The sequence below is a fragment of the Eschrichtius robustus genome, chromosome 4 (genome assembly GCF_028021215.1).
Source record: "Eschrichtius robustus isolate mEscRob2 chromosome 4, mEscRob2.pri, whole genome shotgun sequence".
NCBI lineage: Eukaryota > Metazoa > Chordata > Mammalia > Artiodactyla > Eschrichtiidae > Eschrichtius > Eschrichtius robustus.
In genome coordinates this window covers 37,394,022-37,420,886 of record NC_090827.1, presented here as the reverse complement: position 1 = coordinate 37,420,886, position 26,865 = coordinate 37,394,022, and the positions used below count along the sequence as shown (strand labels likewise).

The 26,865-nt window shown below is 37.5% G+C and overlaps 1 protein-coding gene across 1 annotated transcript in view; it reads left to right on the top strand.

Moving 5' to 3' along the window:
• Positions 1–26,865, top strand: part of TTC29 (tetratricopeptide repeat domain 29) — a 260,172-nt gene that overhangs the window by 117,451 nt on the left and 115,856 nt on the right. Inside the window, exon 7 of the mRNA XM_068542081.1 lies at positions 2,692–2,783. Coding sequence (XP_068398182.1) covers positions 2,692–2,783 — 92 coding nt within the window. The remainder of the gene's footprint in view (positions 1–2,691; positions 2,784–26,865) is intronic.

Here is a 26,865-nt window from a genome sequence, read left to right as displayed (position 1 = left end):
TCTCTACTACCCAAAGCAATCTACAGATTCAATGCAATCCCTATCAAACTACCACTGTCATTTTTCACAGAACTAGAACAAAAAATTTCACAATTTGTATGGAGACACAAAAGACCCTGAATAGCCAAAGCAATCTTGAGAACGAAAAACGGAGCTGGAGGAATCAGGCTCCCTGACTTCAGACTATATTACAAAGCTACAGTAATCAAGACAGTTTGGTACTGGCACAAAAACAGAAATATAGATCAATGGAACAGGATAGAAAGCCCAGAGATAAACCCACGCACATATGGTCACCTTATCTTTGATTAAGGAGGCAAGCATATACAGTGGAGAAAAGATAGCCTCTTCAATAAGTGGTGCTGGGAAAATTGGACAGGTACATGTAAAAGTATGAAATTAGAACACTCCCTGACACCATACACAAAAATAAACTCAAAATGGATTAAAGACCTAAGTGTAAAGCCAGACACTATCAAACTCTTAGAGGAAAACATAGGCAGAACACTCTATGACATAAATCACAGCAAGATCCTTTTTGACCCAGCTCCTAGAGAAATGGAAATAAAAACACAGATAAACAAATGGGACCTAATGAAACTTAAAAGCTTTTGCACAGCAAAGGAAACCATAAACAAGACCAAAAGACAACCCTCAGAATGGGAGAGAATATTTGCACATGAAGCAACTGACAAAGGATTAATCTCCAAGATTTACAAGCAGCTCATGCAGCTCAATAACAAAAACACAAACAACCCACTCCAAAAATGGGCAGAAGATCTAAATAGACATTTCTCCAAAGAAGATATACAGATGGCCAACAGACACATGAAAGAATGCTCAACATCATTAATCATTAGAGAAATGCAAATCAAAACTACAATGAGGTATCATCTCACACCGGTCAGAATGGCCATCATCAAAAAATCTACAAACAATAAATGCTGGAGAGGGTGTGGAGAAAAGGGAACACTCTTGCACTGTTGGTGGGAATGTAAATTGATACAGCCACTATGGAGAACAGTATGGAGGTTCCTTGAAAAACTAAAAATAGAACTACCATATGACGCAGCAATCCCACTACTGGGCATATACCCTGAGAAAACCATAATTCAAAAAGAGTCATGTACCAAAATGTTCATTGCAGTTCTATTTACAATAGCCAGGACATGGAAGCAACCTAAATGTCCATCATCGGATGAATGGATAAAGAAGATGTGGCACATATATACAATGGAATATTACTCAGCCATAAAAAGAAACGAAATGGAGGTATTTGTAGTGAGGTGGATGGAGTTAGAGTCTGTCATACAGAGTGAAGTAAGTCAGAAAGAGAAAAACAAATACAGTATGCTAACACATATATATGGAATCTAAGGGAAAAAAAAAATGGTCATGAAGAACCTAGTGGCAAGATGGGAATAAAGACACAGACCTACTAGAGAATGGACTTGAGGATATGGGGAGGGGGAAGGGTAAGATGTGACAAAGTGAGAGAGTGGCATGGACATATATACACTACCAAATGTAAAATAGATAGCTAGTGGGAAGCAGCCGCATAGCACAGGGAGATCAGCTCGGTGCTTTGTGACCACCTAGAGGGGTGGGATAGGGAGGGTGGGAGGGAGGGAGATGCAAGAGGGAAGAGATATGGGAACATATGTATATGTATAACTGATTCACTTTGTTATAAAGCAGAAACTAACACACCATTGTAAAGCAATTATACTCCAATAAAGATGTTAAAAAAAAAAAAGAAAGTAAAGCTGAATATCAACACCGCCTTTCATACACAAACTTTCTAAGATGCCTAATTCAGGCCGAACACACAGCATGGATGTACATCCTCCCTCACGCTGACTCTCCCTCTCAACGCCATCAAATGACTTTCGCTAATTTCTTCTTAGAAAATGAGCAAAAAGGATTTCCATAGAGGTCTTTGGAGATTTCCTGTGTCTTCATGTGTGTAATAGGTTGGTTCAAGTAACAGCGAAGGAGGAAGAGGGAAAGGGGATTTTATTTTACATATTTTCCTTCTTCTGGCCCTTGAAAGGGAAAAAGAAAAAAAAGGAAAATTATACCATGCAGATGATGTCAGTGTTAAGATCATACGTTTGGCTGTGGCAGCCGTAATCTTTTGATTATTGAAGAGATTGTTGGTAATGAAGTACATTTGTAAGAAATATTTTTAGTGTATACTGAATATGTGTACAAACTGTGAGATATGCCTCTAATAAAATGATAGATTTAGAAATTGCCTGGCACATAAATTCATGCTTTTCAAGCAGCTATTTATAGAAAGAAAAGTGATATTTAAGCTACCTGAGTAGACTATTATAATCTGCCTTATATTACCTAAGATAGTGGTCCCATATTTGAAAATAATGTTGTAGACCATTCAATTATTTACTCACCCCTAAGTTATATCAATTGGAAGATTTTGGATTGTTCAGGAAAAGAATTATTTTTACAAAAGTAAGACTTCACTGTCACGGCTCAAAGAGATCACTGCAAAACAAGTTATACTATAGATAAAAATAAACCAAACCAACATGAATTTTTAATAAACAAAAAAATATTTTATGGCAATGTGAAAAACAACTATTAATTTGAATCTTTTCTGTTATGAAATGAAACATCAGTGAATCTGGTCATGTTATATGTTTAATAAGTATTCCTCTTCCCCCATAGGTCCTTAACACTTATGGTAAAATCTCTACAGACCTGGATGATGATCTCAGCCTGGGGAGAGCCTATGAAGCAATAGCCAAGGTCCTGCAGAGGTAAGTTAGCACATCCTTGTCTTGCTGTCACTGTGAATTCACTCAACTGTGAAAGACAAATTGTTTGAGGTCTGTCGCTTTCCATTACTGCCTGCTTAAATTTTAAGCAGTGCCCTTCTTAAGTGACCCTTTCATTGTAAGTTATTTTAAACCAGTGTGGTATTTTTAAATATACACGTAAACTCTTCTTTGTCTTTTCCTCCTTCATGTTATTTTATTTTTGATTTTCTGGAAGTTTAGTGATGACCTTGATTGAATGAGAGGGAAAAATCAGGTCACATCTCACAGGTTAAAAAGGCAGAGAGCACAGAGATATACAGTACGCTTCAGTAACTGTGGTTCACCGTAACCTTTCCAAATCTCTTCTTTGAGGCAAGTTTCCATTTTGTGCTTCAATCGCCCTTCTTCCATTAAGACATCTCTCCTTTGAGCATATCTGGATAAACAATTGGGTGCAAAACCAATATTCCCAATATTTCCTTTAAAACAGAAAATTGAACAAAAGTATATATGAACAACTTGTGATACAAATTTTTCCATGGAAAATATATGATATAGCCTTCACTTATTGTACTGTGATCGCTGTATACTCCCCATTTAATCACTGCATTATATTTAAGACAAGATAGAGTAAGAATAAAAAAAGTTATCAAAGTTATGGCCTTGGTTTTTGGTATGTTACCTTATATCCAAGATATAGCTGTTAAATAATTTTGTAGTAGTAGTAGTAGCAATAATAATAATAATAAACATAGATTGTGTCAAATTCTAATCTTCCCATTTGTATTTCAGTTGTAAACACATACAAAGTGGTGTTTTAAAAGGCAAAATTGTTATTCCAAAGCGTTTAAAATGTGTGCTGCCTTGAAAGTGGATCTTCATTATGTAATTAACATTCCAATATAATAATCATTAAATATTAAATGAATGATTAATTAAAGATCAAAACCCCAACACCAATAAAATGTAAGGTGCCCGATAAAATAAATACAATGCACTGCAGTCATCACTGGATAAACAGTAAGGGAGAGACATAGTTATAAGGAGAGTATGGACATTTACTCAAGGAAGGCAGGGCCAGCCATGAGTGAAGCAAGCAACCTGTGAGTGTTATGGTCCCTCCACATAAAGATTGATAACCATCCTTTGCATGATGAACCCAGCTATCCCTTAAACTTTTATTTTCCAAATAATCACCGGAAAGAAGCAGATGTTTGAACATGAAAAAGAGACGTAGAAGGATTCACTGTAATGTCTGTTTGGAACACACCAACTCTGTGCCCTTTTATCCAGCTCATTTTGATTATTTAATTACTTGATTCTGCTGTTAACACTGCCCAGAATCAGTAGAAAATGATTGATTTGTCTTGCTTTGTAGTAGCAGACCTGGCCTAAGCCTAAACAGTTAAATAAATGCATCCCTCAACATGTTTATAAAATAATGTCTACAAAATAACATTGTGTTCCAATCTAGCTAGAGAGAGAAAACTTCAGGGAAAAATGTTTTCTTTCATAAACCTGTACTGAGCACTTATTATGTCGCATGACAAGACAAGTGTTGGATTTTCCCTTCAGTTACTGATAGTCTTTATAATTATTTTTGAAACTTCTGGAGACCTGAGGTTATCTTAAAATACTTCTCACCTGTTAAACTGGGGTCTCATCTAGAATATTTTAGTTTCCACTCCAGGATTTGAATTCTTGCTCTATACTGTGAAAGCTAAGGGGAAGAGTTGAATAAGTATCTTGGCAACAACAACAACAGATAATCAAATATTTTAATTTGGTTGCTTAAGTATTACTTTAGGTTGAGGTATGGAAAAGGATCCATATATATATATATATTTTTTTTTTTTTTGAAGTGTAGTTAATTCACAATGTTGTGTTATTTTCTGGTGTACAGCAAAGTGATTCAGGTATATATATATACATATATATATATATATTCTTTTTCATATTCTTTTCTTTTATGGTTTATTATAGGATATTGACTATAGTTCCCTGTGATATATAGTAGGACCTTGTTGTTTATCTATTTTATATATAGTGGTTTTGTATCTGCTAATCCAAAACTCTTAATTTATCCCCCTTTCCCCTTCCCCTTTGGTAATCATGTTTGTTGTCTATGTCTGAGTCTGTTTCTGTTTTGTAAATAAGTCCCTGTGTATCGTATTTTAAATTCCATATATAAGTGATTTCATATGATATATGTCTTTCTCTATCTGACTTACTTCACCTAGTATGGTAATCTCTAGGTCCATCGATGTTGCTGCAAATGGCATTATTTCATTCTTTTTTATGGCTGAGTAATATTCCATTGTGTATATGTACCATATTTTCTTTATCCATTTATCTCTTGATAGACACTTAGGTTGCTTCCATGTCTTGGTTATTGTAAGTAGTGCTGCTAGGAACGTTGGGGTGTGTGTATCTTTTCAAATTAGTGTTTTTGTATTTTTCGGATATGTACCCAGGAGTGGAATTGCTGGGTCATATGGTAGTTCCATTTTTAGTTTTTTGAGAAACCTCCATACTATTTTCCACAGTGACTGCACCAATTTACATTCCCACCAACAGTGTAGGAGTGTTCCCTTTTCTCCACACCCTCTCCAGCATTTATTATTTGTAGACTTTTTAATGATGGCCATTCTGACCAGTGTGAGATGATTGTAGTTTTGATTTGAGTTTCTCTAATAAATAGCAAAGTTGAGCATCTTTTCACGTGCCTATTGGCCATCTGTACGTCTTCTTTGGAGAAATGTCTATTTAGGTCTTCTGTCCATTTTTTGATGGGGTTGCTTGGTTTTTTTTGATGTTGAGTTGTATGAGCTGTTTGTATATTTAGGAAATTAAGCCCTTATTGGTCGCATCATTTGCAAATATTTTCTTGCAGTCCATAGGTTGTCTTCATTTTGTTTATGGTTTCATTCACTGTGCAAAAGCTTATAAGTTTAATTCAGTCCCATGTGTTTAGTTTTGCTTTTATTTCTATTGTCTTGGGAGGCTGATCTAAGGTAACATTTCTAGAATTTATTTCAGAGAATGTTTCACCTATGTTCTCTTCTAGGAGTTTTTTGGTGTCATGTCTTATATTTAAATCCTTAAGCCATTTTGAGTTTATTTTTGTGTATGGTATGAGGGTGTGTTCTTACTTCACTAATTTAAATGTGGCTGTCCAACTTTCCCAACATCACTTGCTGAGGAGACTGTCTTTTCTTCATTGTACTTTCTTGCCTCCTATGTGAAAGATTAATTGACTGTCGGTGTGTGGGTTTATTTCTGGGCTCTCTATTCTGTTCCATTGATCCATATGTCTGTTTTTGTGCCAATACCACACTGTTTCAATTACTGTAGCTTTGTAGTATTGTCTGAAGTCTGGGAGCGTTATGCCTCCTGCTTTGTTCTTTTACCTCAGGATTGCTTTGGCAATTCTGGGTCTTTTGTGGTTCCACATAAATTTTAAGATTATTTGTTCTAGTTCTGTGAAAAATGTCATGGGTAATTTGACAGGGATCACATTAAATCTGTAGATTGCTTTGGGAAGTATGGCCATTTTAATGATATTAATTCTTCCAATCTAAGAGCATGGGCTACCTTTCCATTTCTTTCTTATCATCTTCAGTTTACTTTATCAATCTTTTATAGTTCTCAGAATATAAGTCTTTTAACTCCTTGGATAGGTTTATTCTGAAGTATTTTATTTTATTTTATTAACAGTTTTATTGGAGTATAATTGATTTACAATGTTGTATTAATTTCTGCTTTATAACAAAGTGAATCAGCTATATGTATACATATATCCCCATACCCCCTCCCTCTTGTTAATCCCTCCCACTGTCCCAATCCCACCCCTCTAGGTCTTAACAAAGTGCGGAGCTGATCTCCCTGTGCTATGCAGCTGCTTCCCACTGGGTATCTATTTTACATTTGGTAGTGTATATTGTCAGTGCTACTCTGTCACTTCATCCCAGCTTACCCTTCCCCCTCCCCATGTCCTCAAGTCCATTCTCTATGCCTGCATCTTTATCCTTGTCCTGCCCCTTGGTTCATCAAAACCATTTTTTTTTAGATTCCATATATATGTGTTAGCATAGGATATTTGTTTTGTTGTGTTTTTTTTTTTTTGCTAGTATGATAAGCTTTATATATTTTTTAACATCTTTATTGGAGTATAATTGCTTAACAATGGTGTGTTAGTTTCTGCTTTATAACAAAGTGAATCAGCTATACATATACATATATCCCCATATCTCCTCCCTCTTGCGTCACCCTCCCACCCTCCCTATCCCACCCCTCTTGCGTCACCCTCCCACCCTCCCTATCCCACCCGTCTAGGTGGTCACAAAGCACCGAGCTGATGTCCCTGTGCTATATGGCTGCTTCCCACTAGCTATCTATTTTACATTTGATAGTGTATATATGTCAATGCCACTCTCTCACTTTGTCCCAGCTTACCCTTCCCCCTCAAGGGGGAAGTCCCCTTGTGTCCTCAAGTCCATTCTCTACCTCTGCGACTTTATTCCTGTCCTGCCCCTAGGTGCATCAGAACCATTTTTCTTTTGGATTCCATATATATGTGTTAGCATATGGTATTTGTTTTTCTTTTTCTGACTTACTTCACTCTGTATGACAGACTCTAGATCCATTCACCTCACTACAAATAACTCAATTTCATTTCTTTTTATGGCTAAGTAATATTCCATTGTATATATGGGCCACATCTTCTTTATCCATTCATCTGTCAGTGGACATTTAGGTTGCTTCCATGTCCAGGCTATTGCAAATAGGGCTGCAATGAACATTGTGGTACATGTCTCTTTTTGAATTATGGTTTTCTCAGGGTATATGCCCAGTACTGGGATTGCTGGGTCATATGGTAGTTCTATTTTTAGTTTTTTAAGGAACCTCCATACTGTTCTCCATAGTAGCTGTATCAATTTACATTCCCACCAGCAGTGCAAGAGGGTTCCCTTTTCTCCACACCCTCTCCAGCATTTATTATTTGTAGATTTTTTGATGATGGCCATTCTGACTTATGCGAGGTGATACCTCATCGTGCTTTTGGTTTGCATTTCTCGAATGATTACTGATGTTGAGCATCCTTTCATGTGTTTGTTGGCAATCTGTATATCTTCTTTGGAGAAATGTCTATTAAGCTCTACCATGCATTTTTGGATTGGGTTGTTTGTTTTTTTGATATTGAGCTGCATGAGCTGCTTGTATATTTTGGAGATTAATCCTTTGTCAGTTGCTTCGTTTGCAAATATTTTCTCTCATCTGAGGGTTGTCTTTTCGTCTTGTTTATGGTTTCCTTTGCTGTGCAAAAGCTTTTAAGTTTCATTAGGTACATTTGTTTATTTTTTATTTTATTTCCATTTCTCTAGGAGGTGGGTCAAAAAGGATCTTGCTGTGATTCGTGTCATAGAGTGTTCTGCCTATGTTTTCCTTTAAGAGTTTTATAGTGTCTGGCCTTACATTTAGGTCTTTAATCCATTTTGAGTTTATTTTTGTGTATGGTGTTAGGGAGTGTTCTAATGTCATTCTTTTACATGTGGCTGTCCAGTTTTCCCAGCACCACTTATTGAAGAGGCTATCTTTTCTCCATTGTATATTCTTGCCTCCTTTATCAAAGATAAGGTGACCATATGTGCATGGGTTTATCTCTGGGCTTTCTATCCGGTTCCATTGATCTATATTTCTGTTTTTCTGCCAGTACCAAACTGTCTTGAATACTGTAGCTTTGTATAGTTTGAAGTCTAGGCGCCTGATTCCTCCAGCTCCGTTTTTCTTTCGCAAGATTACTTTGGCTATTCGGGGTCTTTTGTGTTTCCATACAAACTATTCAATTTTTTGTTCTAGTTCAGTGAAAAATGCCATTGATAGTTTGATAGGGATTGCATTGAATCTGTAGATTGCTTTGTGTAGTATAGTCATTTTCATAGTGTTGATTCTTCCAATCCAAGAACATGGTATATCTCTCCATCTGTTTGTATCATCTTTAATTTCTTTTATCAGTGTCTTATAGTTTTCTGCATACAGGTCTTTCGTCTCCTTAGGTAGGTTTATTCCTAGGTATTTTATTCTTTTTGTTGCAATGGTAAATGAGAGTGTTTCCTTAATTTCTCTTTCAGCTATTTCATTGTTAGTGTATAGGAATGCAAGAGATTTCTGTGCATTAATTTTGTATCCTGCTATTTTACCAAATTCATTGATTACCTCTAGTACTTTTCTGGTAGCATCTTTATGATTCTCTATGTATAGTATGATGTCATCTGCAAACAGTGACAGTTTTATTTCTTCTTTTCTGATTTGGATTCCTTTTATTTCTTTTATTTGTCTGAATGCCATGGCTAAAACTTCCAAAACTGTGTTGAATAATAGTGGTGAGAGTGGGCAACCTTGTCTTGTTCCTGATCTTAGAGGAAATGCTTTCCGTTTTTCACCACTGAGAACGATGTTGGCTGTGGGTTTGTCATATACGGCCTTTATTATGTTGAAGTAGGTTCCCTCTATGCCCACTTTCTGGAGAGTTTTTATCATAGATGGGTGTTGAATTCTGTCAAAAGCTTTTTCTGCATCTATTGATTATCATTTGGTTTTTATCCTTCAATTTGTTAATATGGTGTAGCACATTGATTGATTTGCGTATAATGAAGAATCCTTGCATTCCTGGGATAAACCCCACTTGATCATAGTGTATGATCCTTTTAATGTGCTGTTGGATTCTGTTTGCTAGTATTTTGTTGAGGATTTTTGCATCTATGTTCAACGGCGATATTGTCCTGTTGCTTTTCTTCTTTGTGACATCTTTGTCTGGTTTTGGTATCAGGGTGATGGTGGCCTTGTAGAATGAGTTTGGGAGTGTTCCTCCCTCTGCTATATTTTGGAAGAGTTTGAGTGGGATGGATGTTAGCTCTTCTCTAAATGTTTGATGGAATTTGCCCGTGAAACCATGTGGTGCTGGGCTTTTGTTTGTTTGAAGATTTTTAATCACAGTTCCAGTTTCAGTGCTTGTGATTTGTCTTTTCATATTTTCTATTTCATCCTGGTTCAGTCACGGAAGGTTGTGCTTTTCTAAGAATTTGTCCATTTCTTCCAGGTTGTCCATTTTATTGGCATATAGTTGCTTGTAGTAGTTTCTCATGATCTTTGTATTTCTGCAGTGTCAGTTTCATTTCTAATTCTATTGATTTGAGTCTTCTCCCTTTTTTTCTTGATGAGTCTGGCTAATGGTTTATCAATTTTGCTTATCTTCTCAAAGAACCAGCTTTTAGTTTTATTGATCTTTGCTATTCTTTCTTTCATTTCTTTTTTATTTAGGAACTGATCTTTATGATTTCTTTCCTTCTGTTAACTTTGGGTTTTTTTGTTCTTCATTTTCTAATTGCTTTAGGTGTAAGCTTAGGCTGTTTATTTGAGATTTTTTCTCATTTCTTGAGGTAGGATTTTATTGCTATAAACTTCCCTCTTAGAGATGCTTTTGCTGCATCCCATAGATTTTGGGTCATTGTGTTTTCATTGTCATTTGTTTGTAGGTGTTTTTTGATTTCCTCTTTGATTTCTTCAGTGACCTCTTGGTTATTTAGTAATGTATTGTTTAGCCTCCATGTGTTTGTAAGTTTTAACTTTTTTTCCTGTAATTGATATCTAGTCTCATAGCATTGTGGTCAGAAAAGATATTTGATATAATTTCAAGTTTCTTAAATTTACCAAGGCTTGATTTGTAACCCAAGATATGATTTATCCCGGAGAATGTTCCATGAGCACTTGAGAAGAAAGTGTACTCTGTTGTTTTTGGATGGAATGTCCTATAAATATCAATTAAGTCCTTCCTGTCTAATGTGTCATTTAAAGCTTGTGTTTCCTTATTTATTTTCATTTTGAATGATCTGTCCATTGGTGAAAGTGGGGTGTTAAAGTCCCTTACTATGGTTGTGTTACTGTCGATTTCCCATTTTATGGCTGTTAGCATTTGCCTTATGTATTGAGGTGCTCCTATGTTGGGTGCATAAATATTTACAATTGTTATATCTTCCTCTTGGATTGATCCCTTGATCATTATGTAGTGTCCTTCTTTGTCTCTTGTAATAGTCTTTATTTTAAAGTCTACTTTTTCTGATATGAGAATTGGTACTCCAGCTTTCTTTTGATTTCCATTTGCATGGAATATCTTTTTCCATCCCTTCACTTTCTGTCTGTATGTGTCCCTAGGTCTGAAGTGGGTCTCTTGTAGACAGCATATATATGGGTCTTGTTTTTGTATCCATTCAGCCAGTCTGTGCCTTTTGGTGGGAGCATTTAATCCATTTACATTTAAGGTGATTATCGATATGCATGTTCCTATTACCATTTTCTTAATTGTTTTTGGTTTGTTATTGTAGGTCTTTTCCTTCTCTTGTCCTTCCTGCCTAGAGAAGTTCCTTTAGCATTTGTTTTAAAGCTGGTTTGGTGGTGCTGAATTCTCTTAGCTTCTGTGTGTCTGTAAAGGTTTTAATTTCTCTGCCGAATCTGAATGAGGTCCTTGCTGGGTTGAGAAATCTTGGCTGCAGGTTTTTCCCTTTCATCACTTTAAATATGTCTTGCCATTCCCTTCTGGCTTGCAGAGTTTCTGCTGAAAGATCAGCTGTTAACCTTATAGGGATTCCCTTGTATATTATTTGTTGTTTTTCCCTTGCTGCTTTAATATTTTTTCTTTGTATTTAATTTTTGATAGTTTGATTAATATGTGTCTTAGCATGTTTCTCCTTGGATTTATCCTGTATGGGACTCTCTGTGCTTCCTGGACTTGATTGACTATTTCCTTTCCCATGTTAGGGAAGTTTTCAACTAAATCTCTTCAAGTATTTTGTCAGACCGTTTCTTTTTCTCGTCTTCTTCTGGGAGCCCTGTAATTCGAATGTTGGTGCCTTTAATGTTGTCCCAGATGTCTCTGAGACTTTCCTCAATTCTTTTCATTCTTTTTTCTTTATTCTGCTCTGTGGCAGTTATTTCCACTATTGTATCTTCCAGGTCACTATACATTCTTCTGCCTCAGATATTCTGCTATTGATCCCTTCTAGAGAATTTTTAATTTCGTTTATTGTGTTGTTCATCATTCTTTGTTTGCTCTTTAATTCTTCTGGGTCCTTGTTAAACATTTATTGTATTTTCTCCATTCTATTGCCAAGATTTTGGATTGTCTTTACTATCATTATTCCTAATTCTTTTTCAGGTAGACTGCCTATCTCCTTTTCATTTGTTTGGTCTGGTAGGTTTTTACCTTGCTACTTCAATGGCTGTGTACTTCTCTGTCTTCTCATTTTGCTTAACTTACTGTGTTTGGGGTCTCCTTTTTTCAGGCTGCAGGTTTGTAGTTCCTGTTGTATTTGATGTCTGCCCCCAGCGGGTGAGGTTGGTTCAGTGGCTTGTGTAAGCTTCCTGGTGGAAAGGACTGGTGCCTCTGTTCTGGTGGGTGGGACTGGATCTTGTCTTTCTGGTGGGCAGGGCCGAGTCTGTTGGTGTGTTTTGGAGTGTCTGTGAACTAATTATGATTTTAGGCAGCCTCTCTGCTAATGGGTGGGGTTGTGTTCCTATCTTGCTAGTTGTTTGGCATGAGGTATCTAGCACTGGAGCTTGCTGGCCATTGGGTGGAGCTGGGTCTTCGCGTTGAGGTTGAGATCTCTGGGAGAGCTCTCGCTGATTGATATTACGTGGGGCCAGGAAGTCTCTGGTGGTCCAATGTGCTGGACTCGGCTCTCCCACCTCATAAGCTCAGGCCTGACACGTGGCCAAAGCTCCAAGACCCTTTCAGCCACATGGCTCAGAAGAAAAGGAAGGAAAAAAAAGAAGAAAAAAATAAATAAATAAATAATAAATTTAAAAAGTAATAAAATTTAAAAAATAAAAAATTTTAAAATTTTAAAAATTTTAATTTTTTTTAAAAAAGAAGAGAGCAACCAAACCAATAAACAAATCCACCAATGATAGCAAGCACTAAAAAGTAAACTAAGATAAACATAAAAATCAGAAACAAATCAGTCACAGGCAGCAAGCCCCACGTCTACAGTTGCTCCCAAAATCCACCACCTCATTTTTGGGAACATTCATTGTCTCTTCAGGTATTCCACAGATGCAGCGTTCATCAAGTTGATTGTGGGGATTTAATCTGCTGCTCCTGAGGGTACATGGAGAAATTTCCCTTTCTCTTCTTTGTTCACACAGCTCCTGGGGTTCAGCCTTGGTTTTGGCCTTACCTCTGCATGTAGGTCACCCTCAGGTATCTGTTCCCCGCTCAGACAGGTGGAGGTTAAAGCAGCGGCTGGTTAGGGCTCTCTTGCTCGCTCAGGCTGGGGAGATGGAGGGGTACTGTAGTCATAATTGTAATGCAGGGCCAGCCTCCAGCGGCAGAGGCTGAAGTGACATTGCAACAGCCCGTGGTGTGCCATGTGTTCTCCCAGGGAAATTGTCCCTAGATTTTGGGACCCTGGCAGTGGCGGGCTGCACAGGCTCCTGGGGGTGGTAGGGGGTGGGTAGTGACCTGTGCTTGCACACAGGATTCTTGGTGGCAGTGGCAGCAGCGTTAGCATTTCATGCCCATCTCTGGGGTCCGAGCTGATAGCCGCAGCTCACGCCCATCTCTGGAACTTGCTTAGGTGGTGCTCTGCCTTCTTTGGGCACAGAGGGAAGGAATCCCCTCTCCTCGTGCACCCCAAAACAATGATCTCTTGCCTCTTTGGCAGGTCCAGATTTTTTACCTGACTTCCTCCCAGCTAGTTGTGATGCCCTAGCCCCCTTCAGGCTGTCTTCACACAGCCAACCAACCCCAGTCCACTTCCTGTGGTCTGACCTCTGAAGCCTGAGCCTCAGCTCCCAGCCTCCACCCGCCCTGGCTGGTGAGGAGATAAGCGTCTCAGACTGGTGAGTGCTGGTCAGCACTGATCCTCTGTGTGGGAATCTCTCTGCTTTGCCCTCTGCACCCCTGTTGCTGCACTCTCCTCCATGGCTCTGAAGCTTGCCCCCCCCCCACTCACACCCCGTCTCTGCCAGTGTAGGGGCTCCCTAGTGTGTACAAACTTTTCCTCCTTCACAGCTGCCTCACAGAGGTGCAGGTCAGTTCCTATTCTTTTGTCTCTGTTTTTTCTTTTTTCTTTTGCCCTACCCAAGTAAGTGGGGATTTTCTTGCCTTTTGGGAAATCTGAGGTCTTCTGCCAGTGTTCAGTAGGTGTTCTGTAGGAGTTGTTCCACACATAGGTGTATTTTTGATGTATTTGTGGGGAGGAAGGTGATCGCCACATCTTACTCCTCCACCATCTTGAAGGTCCCCCTAAGTATTTTATTTTTTGATGTGATTTTAAAAGGGATTTTTTTTTTAACTTCTACTTTCTGATATTTCATTGTTATTGTAAAGAAATGCAACAGATTTCTGTATGTTAATCTTGTATCCTGCTACCTTTCTGAATTTGTTCATCAGTTCTAGTAGTTTTTATGTGGAGTCTTTAGGGTTTTCTACATAGAGTAACATGTTATCTGCAGATACTGACAATTTTACCTGTTCCCTTCCAATTTGGATACTTTTAATTTCTTTTTCTTGTCTGATTGCTGTGGCTAGGACTTCTAATAGTATGTTGAACAGAAGTGGTGAGAGTGGGCATTCTTGTCTTATTCCAGATTTTAGCAGTAAGGCTTTCAGCTTTTTATTGTTGAGTATTATGTTGGCTGTGGGTTTGTCATAAATAGCTTTTATTATGTTGAGATATGTTCCCTCTATACCCACTTTGGTAAGACTTTTTATCATGAACGGATGTTGAATTTTATCACATGCTTTCTCTGCATCTATTGAGGTGATCATGTGGTTTTTGTCTTTTTTTTTGGTTGATATGGTGTATCACATTGATTGATTTGCATATGTTAAACAATCCTTGTGACCATGGGAGGAATCCACCTTGATCATGATGTTTGACCTTTTTTATGTGTTGTTGGATTTGGTTTGCTAATATTTTGTTAAGAATTTTTGCATCTATATTCATCAAAGATATTGGCCTGTAATTTTCTTTTTTGCTAGTGTCTTTATCTGGTTTTGGTATCAGGCTTCATAGAATGACTTTGGGAGTGTCCCCTCCTTCCAGTCTTTTGGAAGAGGTTGAGAAGGATTGGTATGAGTTCTTTGTATGTTTGGGTAGAATTCCCCAGTGAAGCCATCTGGTCCTGGACTTTTGTTTGCAGGGAGTTTGTTTTGTTTTGTTTTACAGATTCTATTTCACTTCTAGTGATCAGTCTGTTCAAAGTATCTATTTCTTCTTGATTCAGTTTTGGTGGGCTGTATGCTTCTAGAAACTTGTTCATTTTTTCTAGGTTGTCAAATTTGTTGGCATATAATCGTTCATAGTATTCTTTTATGTTTTTTTGTATTTCTGCGGTATCAGTTGTTATTTCACCTCTTTCATTCTTATTTTGTTTATTTGGGTCCTCTCTGCAGGACTGGAGCACTCCCACTGTGAGAGGAGCCACTGAGTATTCCTCCACAGGAGCTGCCCACCAGGAAGTGTGCTCTGTGGTGTTGCCTGTCATCCGCTGTGTGGGTTCACAAAGTACGCTGTTTTGGACACTGCCCTCAGCTCCACCTCAACTGTGGAATGCAGGCTTTGGTGTCCCTCAGGCACTGTGTTCACAAAGCCACCAGTGCAGATTTGTAGTCACAGATCCACTGAAGTCACGTATCAGGACCACAGTGGTCACGCACCTGGACATGCCATGGGAGCTATGGAAGCAGCCCAGACCCTTGCCCTGTCTCCATGTGTGTGCATTCACAAAGCCCACATCTTCTAACTCTGGATCTGCCCCAGACACGGGAGCACATGTAATCTACTTGGATGACCCACAGGCACTGAGTTTATAAAGCCAGTGGTGGCAGCAGTGGCATAAATCCACAGATCACACAACCACAAGGAGAGGACTCAGATTTCAGCCCTGCTTCCATAGTGGCATGGCCCATGGGGATCGGCTCTGATTTCAGCCCAGCCTCCATGTGTGGGCAACCTGCTTGCATGCTCCCAGAGCTCGTAGAGGTGGAGCCACACCAGCTGTGAGCCCTCCAAGAATGAGGCTACTATAGCGTGGGCTCTGCCCCTCCCTTCATGTGCCTGTTAACAGTGGTATTTCACTTTTATGGAGGGCCCAGGCTCCTTCTGCATACACCCCCCCCCCCAGTTGCAGCCTGTCCCACACTCTATCCCCTTCAGGCTATCTCTGTGAAGCCAACCCCAGTCCTCTTCCTGGGTCTGTCTTCTGAAGCCTGAGTTTCAGCACCCAGCCCCTGTGCACACCAGCAAATGTGCATATTGGGCTGGGGAGTGCAGTGAGGTGACACGGACTATCTGTGTAGCTCTCTCTATTCTGCCTGCTGCAAGCTGGTTGCTGCACTCTTCTCTGAACCTCTGAAGTTCCCTTCCTGTCCCAGCTTATCTTCTCACCCATGAAGGAGGCTTCCCAGGGTGAAGGAACCTTCCCTCTTTCACAGCTCCCTCCCAGAAGCACAGGTCCTGTCACAATTCCTATTTTTCTCTTTTTTTTCTTTCATCCTGCATGGTTACATGGTGATCTTTCTTGCAATTTTGACTGTCCGAGATCTTGTGCCAGCACTCAGTCGGTATTCTGTCAGAATTTTTCCACATGTAGAAGTATTTTTGATGTATTTGTGGGAGGAGGTGAGCTCTACGTCCTTCTATTCCACCATGTTGATTGGAGCCCTTCGGATCCAGCTATGTGTGATATATCATGAAGTAGGGTATGTTTCTGGTAGGAATGGGGATGATTATATTCCAACACTCTCAACAATCTAGCAACCTGCCTTGGGGCAAACATATAATGGGCAAGAAAATGTATCCCCGTCTCACTTTTATACCAAATGAAGTGAATTCCACTTGTAAGAATTCCCATCTACTAAAATACCAATGAAGCCATCAATGATTTGTATGGTAGGCATGGGTTCTTAATTGTATAATGTTATGTAATGCACAAAAGAGCACAGGAAAAGCTTCCTCTGAGGTCATAAGGAAATAGTGTCCCAAGGCCACCACAGGATTTCCAGTCCAAATCTGCCATTTTGCAGCATTGTTGCTGTAGTTGGAGGAGCACTCAGGGGAGTGTAAACCTCAGCATATCCTTTCACCATTTGTGCACAATAACTCAGAAACAGATGTTTCAAAAACAAAAGTTCTATATACATGTAGACAACAGCACCCTAGATATCTGATAAGCCTTATTAAATTGAGTCCACTAATTACCAGAAGTATTTTGATATACATTTTGTGGTCATTTTTAGAAAATTTTGCTTCAAGTGCTTGGTGTTCTTTGACACATGCACACACACACAAATGCACAAATGCGCACACACACATATATCCCTTTCATCGTCCTAAACTGTCCCCAGATTAGCAGTAACATGCAAGAAATGGAGCACAACCAAAATAGAGGAAATTATTGTTGTGGTGACTGAAAAATAAATCAAGCTGCATATGAAGCTTAGCATCGCCTCTAAATCTCTCTCTCCTACCCTGTGCAATTGCACAAGTTTCACTAATGGGAGTCCTATCTCTATAAACATATTTTATCTCTTTAAAGGAAATGGAAGAGGATAGCCATGTCTAGGATAAGTGTGTGTTTAAGGCCATCAGCAGAGCACGCATGAAAGGTGAATAAGCTGTAATGCTGGAAGCTTCTAAAATGGTTATAAGAATTTATACTAAGCCTTCAATTGAAAAACATGCCACATTCCCTCAAGACTCAGGACTTGGTAATACAGTTGCCCATTTGGTAAGGCTAGGCTCAGCCCTGGCATTAGGGTTATTGATGAAGGTTTCAATAGTGAGCAGGGTTTGTTATTTTTGCTATTGGTCTGAATTATATTAATTGCAGAAGGGTTTAAGTAGCATAACAGAAAAATAAGCATTTACAATGTCTTTTCCCCTCCTACTTGGAATACTGGTGAAAAAAAAAAAAAGGTTGGTGTTCTAAAATGAGAAAAATTGCCTATGACACAGCTATAAAAGCCAGAATTATGGTCCATAAAACAAAGAGATAGTGAGTTGAGAAATTACCAACTAAATATTATTATTACATAGGTAAACAATTTGAGTAAATACAGAGGGAAAAATCCTTATTTTCCTTATGGCATTTTTTTTTTTTTTTTTTTTTTGCCTCATTTACTGAAATGCTACAAGTCTCCAAATAATCAGGATGACTTTTAAAAAGAATCTAGGGGGAAAATCACAAAAATGAGAGTCGTTCAAGACATATTGGTCACAACTAGCCCATCTCTGGGTTTATTCCTTACCAATTGTTAAATTTTCTTGCGAACTCGGGTTAAGTTATTTCCTAGAAAGTTTTCCACAGTGGAGATCTTTAAATCAATCAGTACAAAGTTTCTAGTGTGAAAATTACCCTTTCTGTTATAGCTGAAAATTAATTTCTTCTTGCTTGAGAGAAACGACATGCCCTAGTAATTTTCATATATTCTTTAAAATGGAACATCCAGGCTTTGATGTGAAATTTCCTAAAAATGACCCCCCAAAATACATCAAAACATTTCTATTAATTCATGAAATTAAGAATAGCTTTTTACATTTTCTCCTGTCACTGATTCCATTTGCCTTATTACTTTCATCTGTGGCCCACAAACTTGGTGGCACAATCAACAAACCCCTCAGTGGCTGTTTCATCTCTGCTCTATTTGATTTCTTCTCTCTGAGTAAATGATTAAGTTTTCATGCATTGGTTCAACCAAAATCTATGTTCACTCAACCACATCCTTTATTGATTACTTCTACTGCAAACAGTAGGCCAAGTGTGATATACATAATTGGACAGTTGTCAGGGGATGTGGGTGTTAACAGTCCTGTTTTCCCAGTTGGAAACTGGAATCACCTTGATACACAAATATTCTGCACTGTTTCATTCTCATTCTTTGGACCGAGGAGTCCTGTTCCTCAGAATATATGTTTTTAACTCTCTAAGGTCTGGTTGAATGAATTTAATGATTATACCATATAATATGCTGTTCAAGTTGCACCTGTGCACTGCATATAGAAAACTGGAATTAATATTTGTCTAACATTTTAACCTTGTCCTTTAACTTATACAAATAATCTGTAGCTTTTCTGTAAGAAAATATTTGATTCATCCCCTTCCAAAGAAAGACTGGTTTCTAAATCTATTGCTAACTTTTAAATTTGGAAATCCTTTAAGCAGCATATAATGTTTATATTTCAGATGCTATATTAACAACTTTCCTGGCTACAGCACTGTACATTCGTTGAGTGGGGCATATAATTTATAATAGGAAGCCTTTTTCTCTAGCATTATTTGTTAGAACAAGTTCCAGATAATTCTGGATGTTTTGGAGATCTGTTGCTCCTTTGTGAGAAAAACAACTTGACTCACCCAGCAATAGTTTTATTTATGCTGTTGTGTTTCTTGTTCACTGAACTCGTTTTTTTGTTTGTGTATGTTGTGATTTAACAATCCTCAGCCAGCCAAACCTAATCCAAAATGTTCTTCCATCAAAAATAGATCAGCTTTTATAACACATATATATGGAATCTAAAAAAAAACCAAAATGGTTCTGATGAACCTAGGGGCAGGACAGGAATAAAGACACAGACGTAGAGAATGGACTTGAGGACATGGGGACAGGGAAGGGTAAGCTGGGACGAAGTGAGAGTGGCATGGACATATACACACTACCAAATGCCAAATAGATAGCTAGTGGGAAGCAGCTGCATCGCACAGGGAGATCAGCTCGGTGCTTTGTGACGACCTAGAGGGGTGGGATAGGGAGGGTGGGAGGGAGACACAAGAGGGAGGGGATGTGGGGATATATGGATACATATAGCTGATTCACTTTGTTATACAGCAGAAACTAACACAACATTGTAAAGCAATTATACTCCAATAAAGATGTTAAAAAATAAAAAAAATTTAAAATAAGATGTTAAAAAAAATAGATCAGCTATTAGAAACATGAACATAAATAAGCTTCAGTGAATCCACTTTTACTGAATAAAAATAGTAATCTTCCCCTACAGTTTTAAAATGCTATGCAAAGTCTCTACTTTTTTCTTATTTCATCAAGTTTTTCTTGAATATTACAGTACAAGAAAGATCTTTGAGAGGTAACACTAATATGATAAATTTAGTCCTAGAAATCCGCAAGTTTGCTTAAAATTCTAAGTAAAATAACTATTTTGTTTACTAATTTTTTATACTCTTGAGCTCTCTCAATACCATTTTAGTTGTTCCACAAAACAAATTTTAAATTAATGAGTGCACCTCTCATGATATTTTACTCCATGTCTGCATTTGAAATATTCCTCAAACAATTCATAATTTTTCTGGAGAATTGAACTATGCCTAAGTGTGGAAGAAGATTATTCATAATGTTGTTATGAAAAGGTGAGAACAGAATCATAAAAAGCAGTATTCACAACTTTGGGAATATAAAATTCCATTCCACTTCTGATATGTAGAGCATCCTTTTACTAATAAGAAAGGAAAAAAGAATGCATTGGCAGTACCTGATACTCAAGTAAACAAAAAGTGTTAGTTCTTTGACTGTGCCCCCTAGAAAATAGACACCAAGGCTTTATGTGCCTGTCTTGCAGAGTGTGTGTTCAAATTATGGTGTTTAATTCATTGCATAATGGAAGACTTTCAAAAAGTAATGCTTAGCTAAATTGACTTTTCTATCAGCTAGTGGCAGATAATACCAAGTAGAGAGCTATGGATATGATAGCTTTTTATTTCACTGAGAAGTAATAATAATAACTAGCTGTCATTTATTGAATTGTTCCTATGTGCCAGGTTATACATATATGTAGTTTTTCATCTCACAGTAACTTATGGCCATTTTTTAAATGAGGAAACAAAAAAAAATGAGGAAACAAGCTGAGAAAGAGAGCAGATGTCATCAAAGTTATTCATCTAAGAGGCCAAACTGGGATTCAAGCTTAGATCTTTCTAATATCCACCATAGCACACATAGTGATTTTAAAGCAATTTAATTTATTTTCACAAGCATACCACAGCTTATCTATGAAAATGAATGTTGTTCTCATCAAATCTTGGGAAGTTGTGCAAGTTTATACCTCTAATCCTGCCACTACCTGCTTAAAATCAAACTCTTTTGAAATACTTTCTGAGCTGTCGCATATCCTTTTGAATAGCTCCTATAGCCACACATCACTGATTGAGAGGTGGGCTTGATCTTTGAAAACAGCCAAAAGGATCTAGAGACACATTTAGAAAACATAGAAAATAATCTCTCTGGGTAATCCCATTTTTAGAACAAAATACATTAAATTACTTGTGAACACTTTATACCGCTATACTATGAAAGGGTTTCCTGATGATTAATTCCCAAAATGCCATCATTCTCATCATTAGATGACATCACTTGGAGGGGACTGTCTTCCTTTGCATGCCTTGTATGTCTGGACAATTGGAAATATGGATGTGAAGTACAGGGGGAAATCAGGGCTAGAAATATAGATGTGCCAGGCATGTGCATATAGGAATTAGGACATACCGTAGCAGTATATGAAGTTGCCCGTAGAAGCATTTAATGGAGGGGAGAGAAAGGCCTTGGACACAACCCTGGAAACAGCCAACTTTGGGTAAGCAGAGACCTCAGTGTCAGTAAGATACCGAGAAAATGAGAGATATAGGAAAAATGAGAGAATAAGAGACTGGCTGGGAGTGCCAGGCACTGGACAGGGAGAAACATTTGGAGAAAGATGGGTGGTTAACAGCAGTGACCCCCAACCTGTGCTGAAGACCTGGGTAAGGGTGGAAGAGGAAGAAAGATGGAGTGGAGCAAAGAGCCTGTGACTCTATAAGCACACTAAACCTTTTATGCAGTTCAGAGATATCTCCCACAATGCATATTACAATTTTTCAAATTTCTATTGATGCTTTGAGATCCCCATTGTATTCACTAGATTTGGCTCCATATCCTTTTGGCTCCCTTTTAAGACCAAATTTACCCCACAAACACTAGACCTGCTCTTGCAAAGATATTCAAATGGATGTGCTCCAGGTTTCAAAGCACTACAGACAGTTCATAGTACTTATCACAGTTAATCCCTCATATGAATGTATAAATTAATCTCTCCAAACAGTGAAACTGCTTAGGGGCAGGAACCATATTCCCCAGTCATGAGAACATTCTAGGGTGTTTGATAGTCTCTCAAAGATGTTCCCAAAATAAAAAGATGTTCTTGATGTTACTGAGATATCCAGGAGACAGGAGTTTACAGTGATGGTCTCCAAATATCCAATGACAGGTTCTCCAATGACTTACCTGGAAGCTTAACTTTTATGTGTAGTACATAAGTGTTTCCCTTCTCAAATTTTCGACTGTTTCTTTATTCAGAAATACATGAAGGCCTAATACATGCCAAGAACTCTGCTAGAACCTGTATGTCTTTCTAAGCATTTTGCCACTTGTATAGGTGATTTTAGTGATACCTGAGATTTCACCACTGAGTGACACTTGCAAGAACAAACTACCATTCAGCTTTCATAAACTTTTTTTTTTCATCTTAATGACAGCACTGTTATTTTGTTGTAATTCCTTCCAGTATTTTCCCCCAGTGTTTATTCTTTATTAGATATTTGCAAACATACTTAGTAAAATTTGAGTCATGATTTTTAACTTAACATATCTTAAGATTTTTATTTGCAGGTGGCTGAATTTCTTCAGAAAAAAATATTTTAAAGGCCACTAACCACTGCGTTGTTAGAATCAATTTACATAACCATTCTTTGACATCTATTTTGATTCCACTTGTTTGCAGACGAATGCAGTGGTGAACATCATTCCCCTTCTATTTAAAACAACACCCATTAGGACAGATTTCCACATGTCTGATTGCAGAGCCCAATGAAAGAAAAATTTATAATAGCTCCTCAGGTGTGTTAACTGATACTTTCCAATTCATTATTATTATTATTTATTATTATTATTCCCATTTGCTGGTTAACGAGATGCTTCCAGAGATATACAAGAATGCCAATTTCATTACACTGTTGCCAGCACTAGGTATTTCCGCTAAATACATTTTCATGTTAGTTTAATAGGCAAAAGGGACCTGCTGCCTGTTTTCACTTCCATTCCTTTGTGGAACAGTCAGGTGGAACATTCCAGTCCCCTGGAGAGGGCAGAAGCATCACATCTCCAAGGAGACCCCCCCATGGCCGCTGCTCTCCTCCCCAGCTCCTGCAGGAAGCTGCCCCTGGCCTCTCGCTGTTGGAACAGCCTTCCTGTCTGTGAATCAGTCCCAGCGTCACGCATGTGCCTTTGTCACAGCACGTTTGTTCCACGGTCCGCTTCGTCACAAGGCTGCCTATGCCCTTTCTCTGTCCTTGCCAGAGACCCAGCTCTGCGGATAGAAACTTTTTAAAGGTTTTATCCTTTTAAATAACCATACAATTCGCCCCTCTTTTTTTGACATTTAAAGACTAATTTTATTAAGTGCTTAGTATAGATCAAAGACTGTGGACTAATGATATGCAGTTTTTCCTCAGAGCTGCTGTGTTTATTTCCATACGGGTTATAGAATAATAGCACTTAGACAAAATACTTCATTTCAGTCAGTGTTTCACGGCAGTTTGACATTTTTTCCAAGTTAAATATGAGTTCTAATCTTAGATAATTCTTCCTTGGTTATAAGCATAATTTCCCAACCTATTTTATTTGAATTTGTAAAACAGCCAAACAAATTTAATTTTCCCAGTAGTGATGCTAACATATGCACCCCATTCTTGGGATTATTTTATGAAAATTCTAAATGTATGAAAATGTTTTTGCATGAACTTATTTATTCCATATACTGACCATTTCTGGTGTGACAAATCTCAAGTTCTTACCACTAAAAACCAAATATTACCTTTTATCTTACTTCTTAGTGCTTTTCCAACTATTTATTGCATATGGTAATGCTCATTGATTATTGATTATAGATATTCTTGGAAAAAATGATTCTGTAGTGAGTTCTAGTTGCTCAGAGATTTGTGTGAATGTTAAATTTGCTATTTTAACTGCAACCAGGAAAATGAGGGCCATTTCACAAATAAATGTGTAAGGTTAGAACTGTTAATATTTTGATGCCCAGCATACAAACGGAACAGTGTTGAATATTTGATTGCTTTATGGCTATACACATATGACATAAACACAAACAAAAAATTAGGTAAGTTAATTTTTGCATAAAATTAAATTGAGTCAGTACAGATAGAAATTTATTAGAACTATAAAGTAATTAGACCAGTTTTAGAGTTGTTCAATCTCATATGTCCTAGTCATATCATGTATACACGTATAAATTGAATGTGAATTTTAAACTTCCTAGAAAATTTTAATCAAAAATTTATTAACCAATGAACTAACCTAATCCACTATACTGAACGAGTAGCTTTATTTTCAGATTTCACTGAATCTAACTTTTTTTTATTGGACTACACACCCTGCATACCCAAGGAAGAAAAATATTCAAACTAAACTGTGATGTAATAGTTTCCTATTGCTTAGAATTTTGATCTTATACTTAATAAAAGAGCTATTTTAGACTCACACATAGGTATTTTTTACGACTCTTGAGAATTCACGTAAAAAGAAAATATAAACAAAGTAAGGTTATTATACTCCTCAAACATCTTTGCATTCAAAGTCCAATTCTTCTGAATCACTTTTAAACTCAGAATTGTCACTATCTTTTTTTCCTCATCCATATTATCTTTTGTGTCATCAAGAACGTTGGTGCTATGTAGCCTTTCTTAAAATAGTGCCCCAGTACCCCCTCCAGTATTTCTTCCAAGTCATGGACACTCAGTCTACCAATCTTGAAGCTAGTACTCTCTTATCTTCCAGAATTTCAGTGAAAGGTTTTTAGAAAACAACCCATCCTCATATTTCTTTCTGAAATTATCCTTTAATAGTTGTTGACAGAAAGATCAAGGCATTGCAATTGCAAGTCATAACCAGAAACATGGACAAATCCAGCAACAGCTATGACTTGACTGCTCCCTGTCTGACAGAGATTATAAGATGCCACCTGTTCTAAGGGATCCCGATTTCAGAAATGTTAAAATATGGGAAAGTAGGTGTTTTAGAATCAGTGAAGTATGTATTAGAGTTGCTAGATTTTTCTATAGTTGCAATAATTTAAAAATTTGTAGCAAAGCTTCTCCATATGCCATATTTGACACCATCCTATCTCGAGCTCCTATGAATAAATCCTTGCCCTATAAACATAAAGAAATGCCCATGCAAGAATCAGCTCAATTGTTAAACAACCTCTTCCTTTCAGAATTTCATCTTGTGATCTATTAAGGGTCGTGGCACAGATGCTCACTGGGAACTGTTGACCTATGAAAGCAAAGAGAGGTAGTTCTAGGGATTCAGACACGTGCAGGAGTAAGAGTTTTTCCTTTATTATGCTCCATTGAAGAACACAATTACAGGGGTTTTTGTTATTTTAAAAATCTCTAAATTCTGGATTTTGTCACTTTAATAAAACAATTTCAACAGTTCTGACATGATTTAATAATGGAATTGCATATCATCTTAGATCTACCATTCTTTTTTAGGGATTGACCAAAAAAAAAAAAAAAAAAAAAAGCCAGACATTCAACAGATATTGAACTTCTTCAGCATGCTTAATTTGGAGCCATTATTTTGAAATCACTTCTTGCTTTGTCCGTAACGTTTTAATTCTTTGTGGCTCTGAATCAGCAGTCTTTGAACCAGCAGTCAAATGTCCCTTGAGCGGGACTTTGGCTTCAACTACCTCTGCAAAAGGCAGTCACAGCTTATGATACCTTGGATGGAGCTGTTTTCAAAAATTATTGTTTGTCTCTTTGGTTGCTCAAGGATTTTTCACCTTGGTTCTTAATGTTGTAGGCCCCCAAGTGTTCTTCACATAGAACATCACTACAACTTGCTCCTAGAAGAAAAGAGCCCGTCTCTTTAGACTGGCTTTCACATAATTAGCTCCTTTAGAGAAATTTTTAGACTCTTTCCACTTCTTATTTTACTGTTTAGCTCTTACTCCTATGAAACTAAGATTTGTATATCTTTGGGGTAGCATTCAGATCATGAGGAACTAATGAGTATTTGGGACTCAGATTTGTAAAATGAGAGCCGAATTCAAATAATAGAAGTTTCTGAATATAATTCATTGAAATCTTTAAAATGATGTGCCTTTCTTTTATTTTTTTTGGCTGATGCTCCCCACGTGTTATTTATTTGTTTGTTTGTTCAATATTCTAGATACAAGTACTTTATTATTTTTTCTTCCAGTTTTATTGAGATGTTATTGACATACAGCACTAATTTTACAGTATAATGATGTACAGTATAATGATCTGACCCCTCTATTCTTTATGAAAGAAAAAAAAAATAGCCAAACTTGTTTTAGTCATTCTGGGTTATTTGAGCTGTGCTAACAGTCGCCAAAATCTCAGTGACGTATGACAATAAAGTCTTATTTCTTGTTATGTAAATTCTTGCCCTTTGCCAGATTCTTGTGCCAGGAGCCAGGCTCCTTCCATCTTCAGGCTTTATCTTTCCTTCCTTGAATCCTGGTTAGGAGATTTCAGAGTCCTCTATTTTCATCATATTTGTTCTAATACCTCCAGAAGGTATTATGTGAATCGCATATGACTCCCCTCAAAGAACTGGTTTCATCTGCAAAGGAATGTGGAAATTTTCAACCTTTTTAGAGGTTTTATTTTTTTTAAAAAATAACAGCTTTACTGAGATTTAATCCATATACCATACATTTCTCCTTTTAAAGTCTACAATTCAGTAGTTCTTAGTATGTTCACAGAGTTGTGCAGCCATCGCCACTATTTAATTTCAGGTAATTTTCTTCACTTCTAAAAGAAACCCACACCCATTAGCAGCCGCTCCCAATTCCCCCACCCGCACCTGCATGGCCTCTGGTAATTACTAACCTACTTCCTGTTTCTACAGATTTGCCTGTTCTGGACATTTCATGTAGATGGAATCATACAATATGTGGGGTTTTTTGTGTAACTGGCGTCTTTC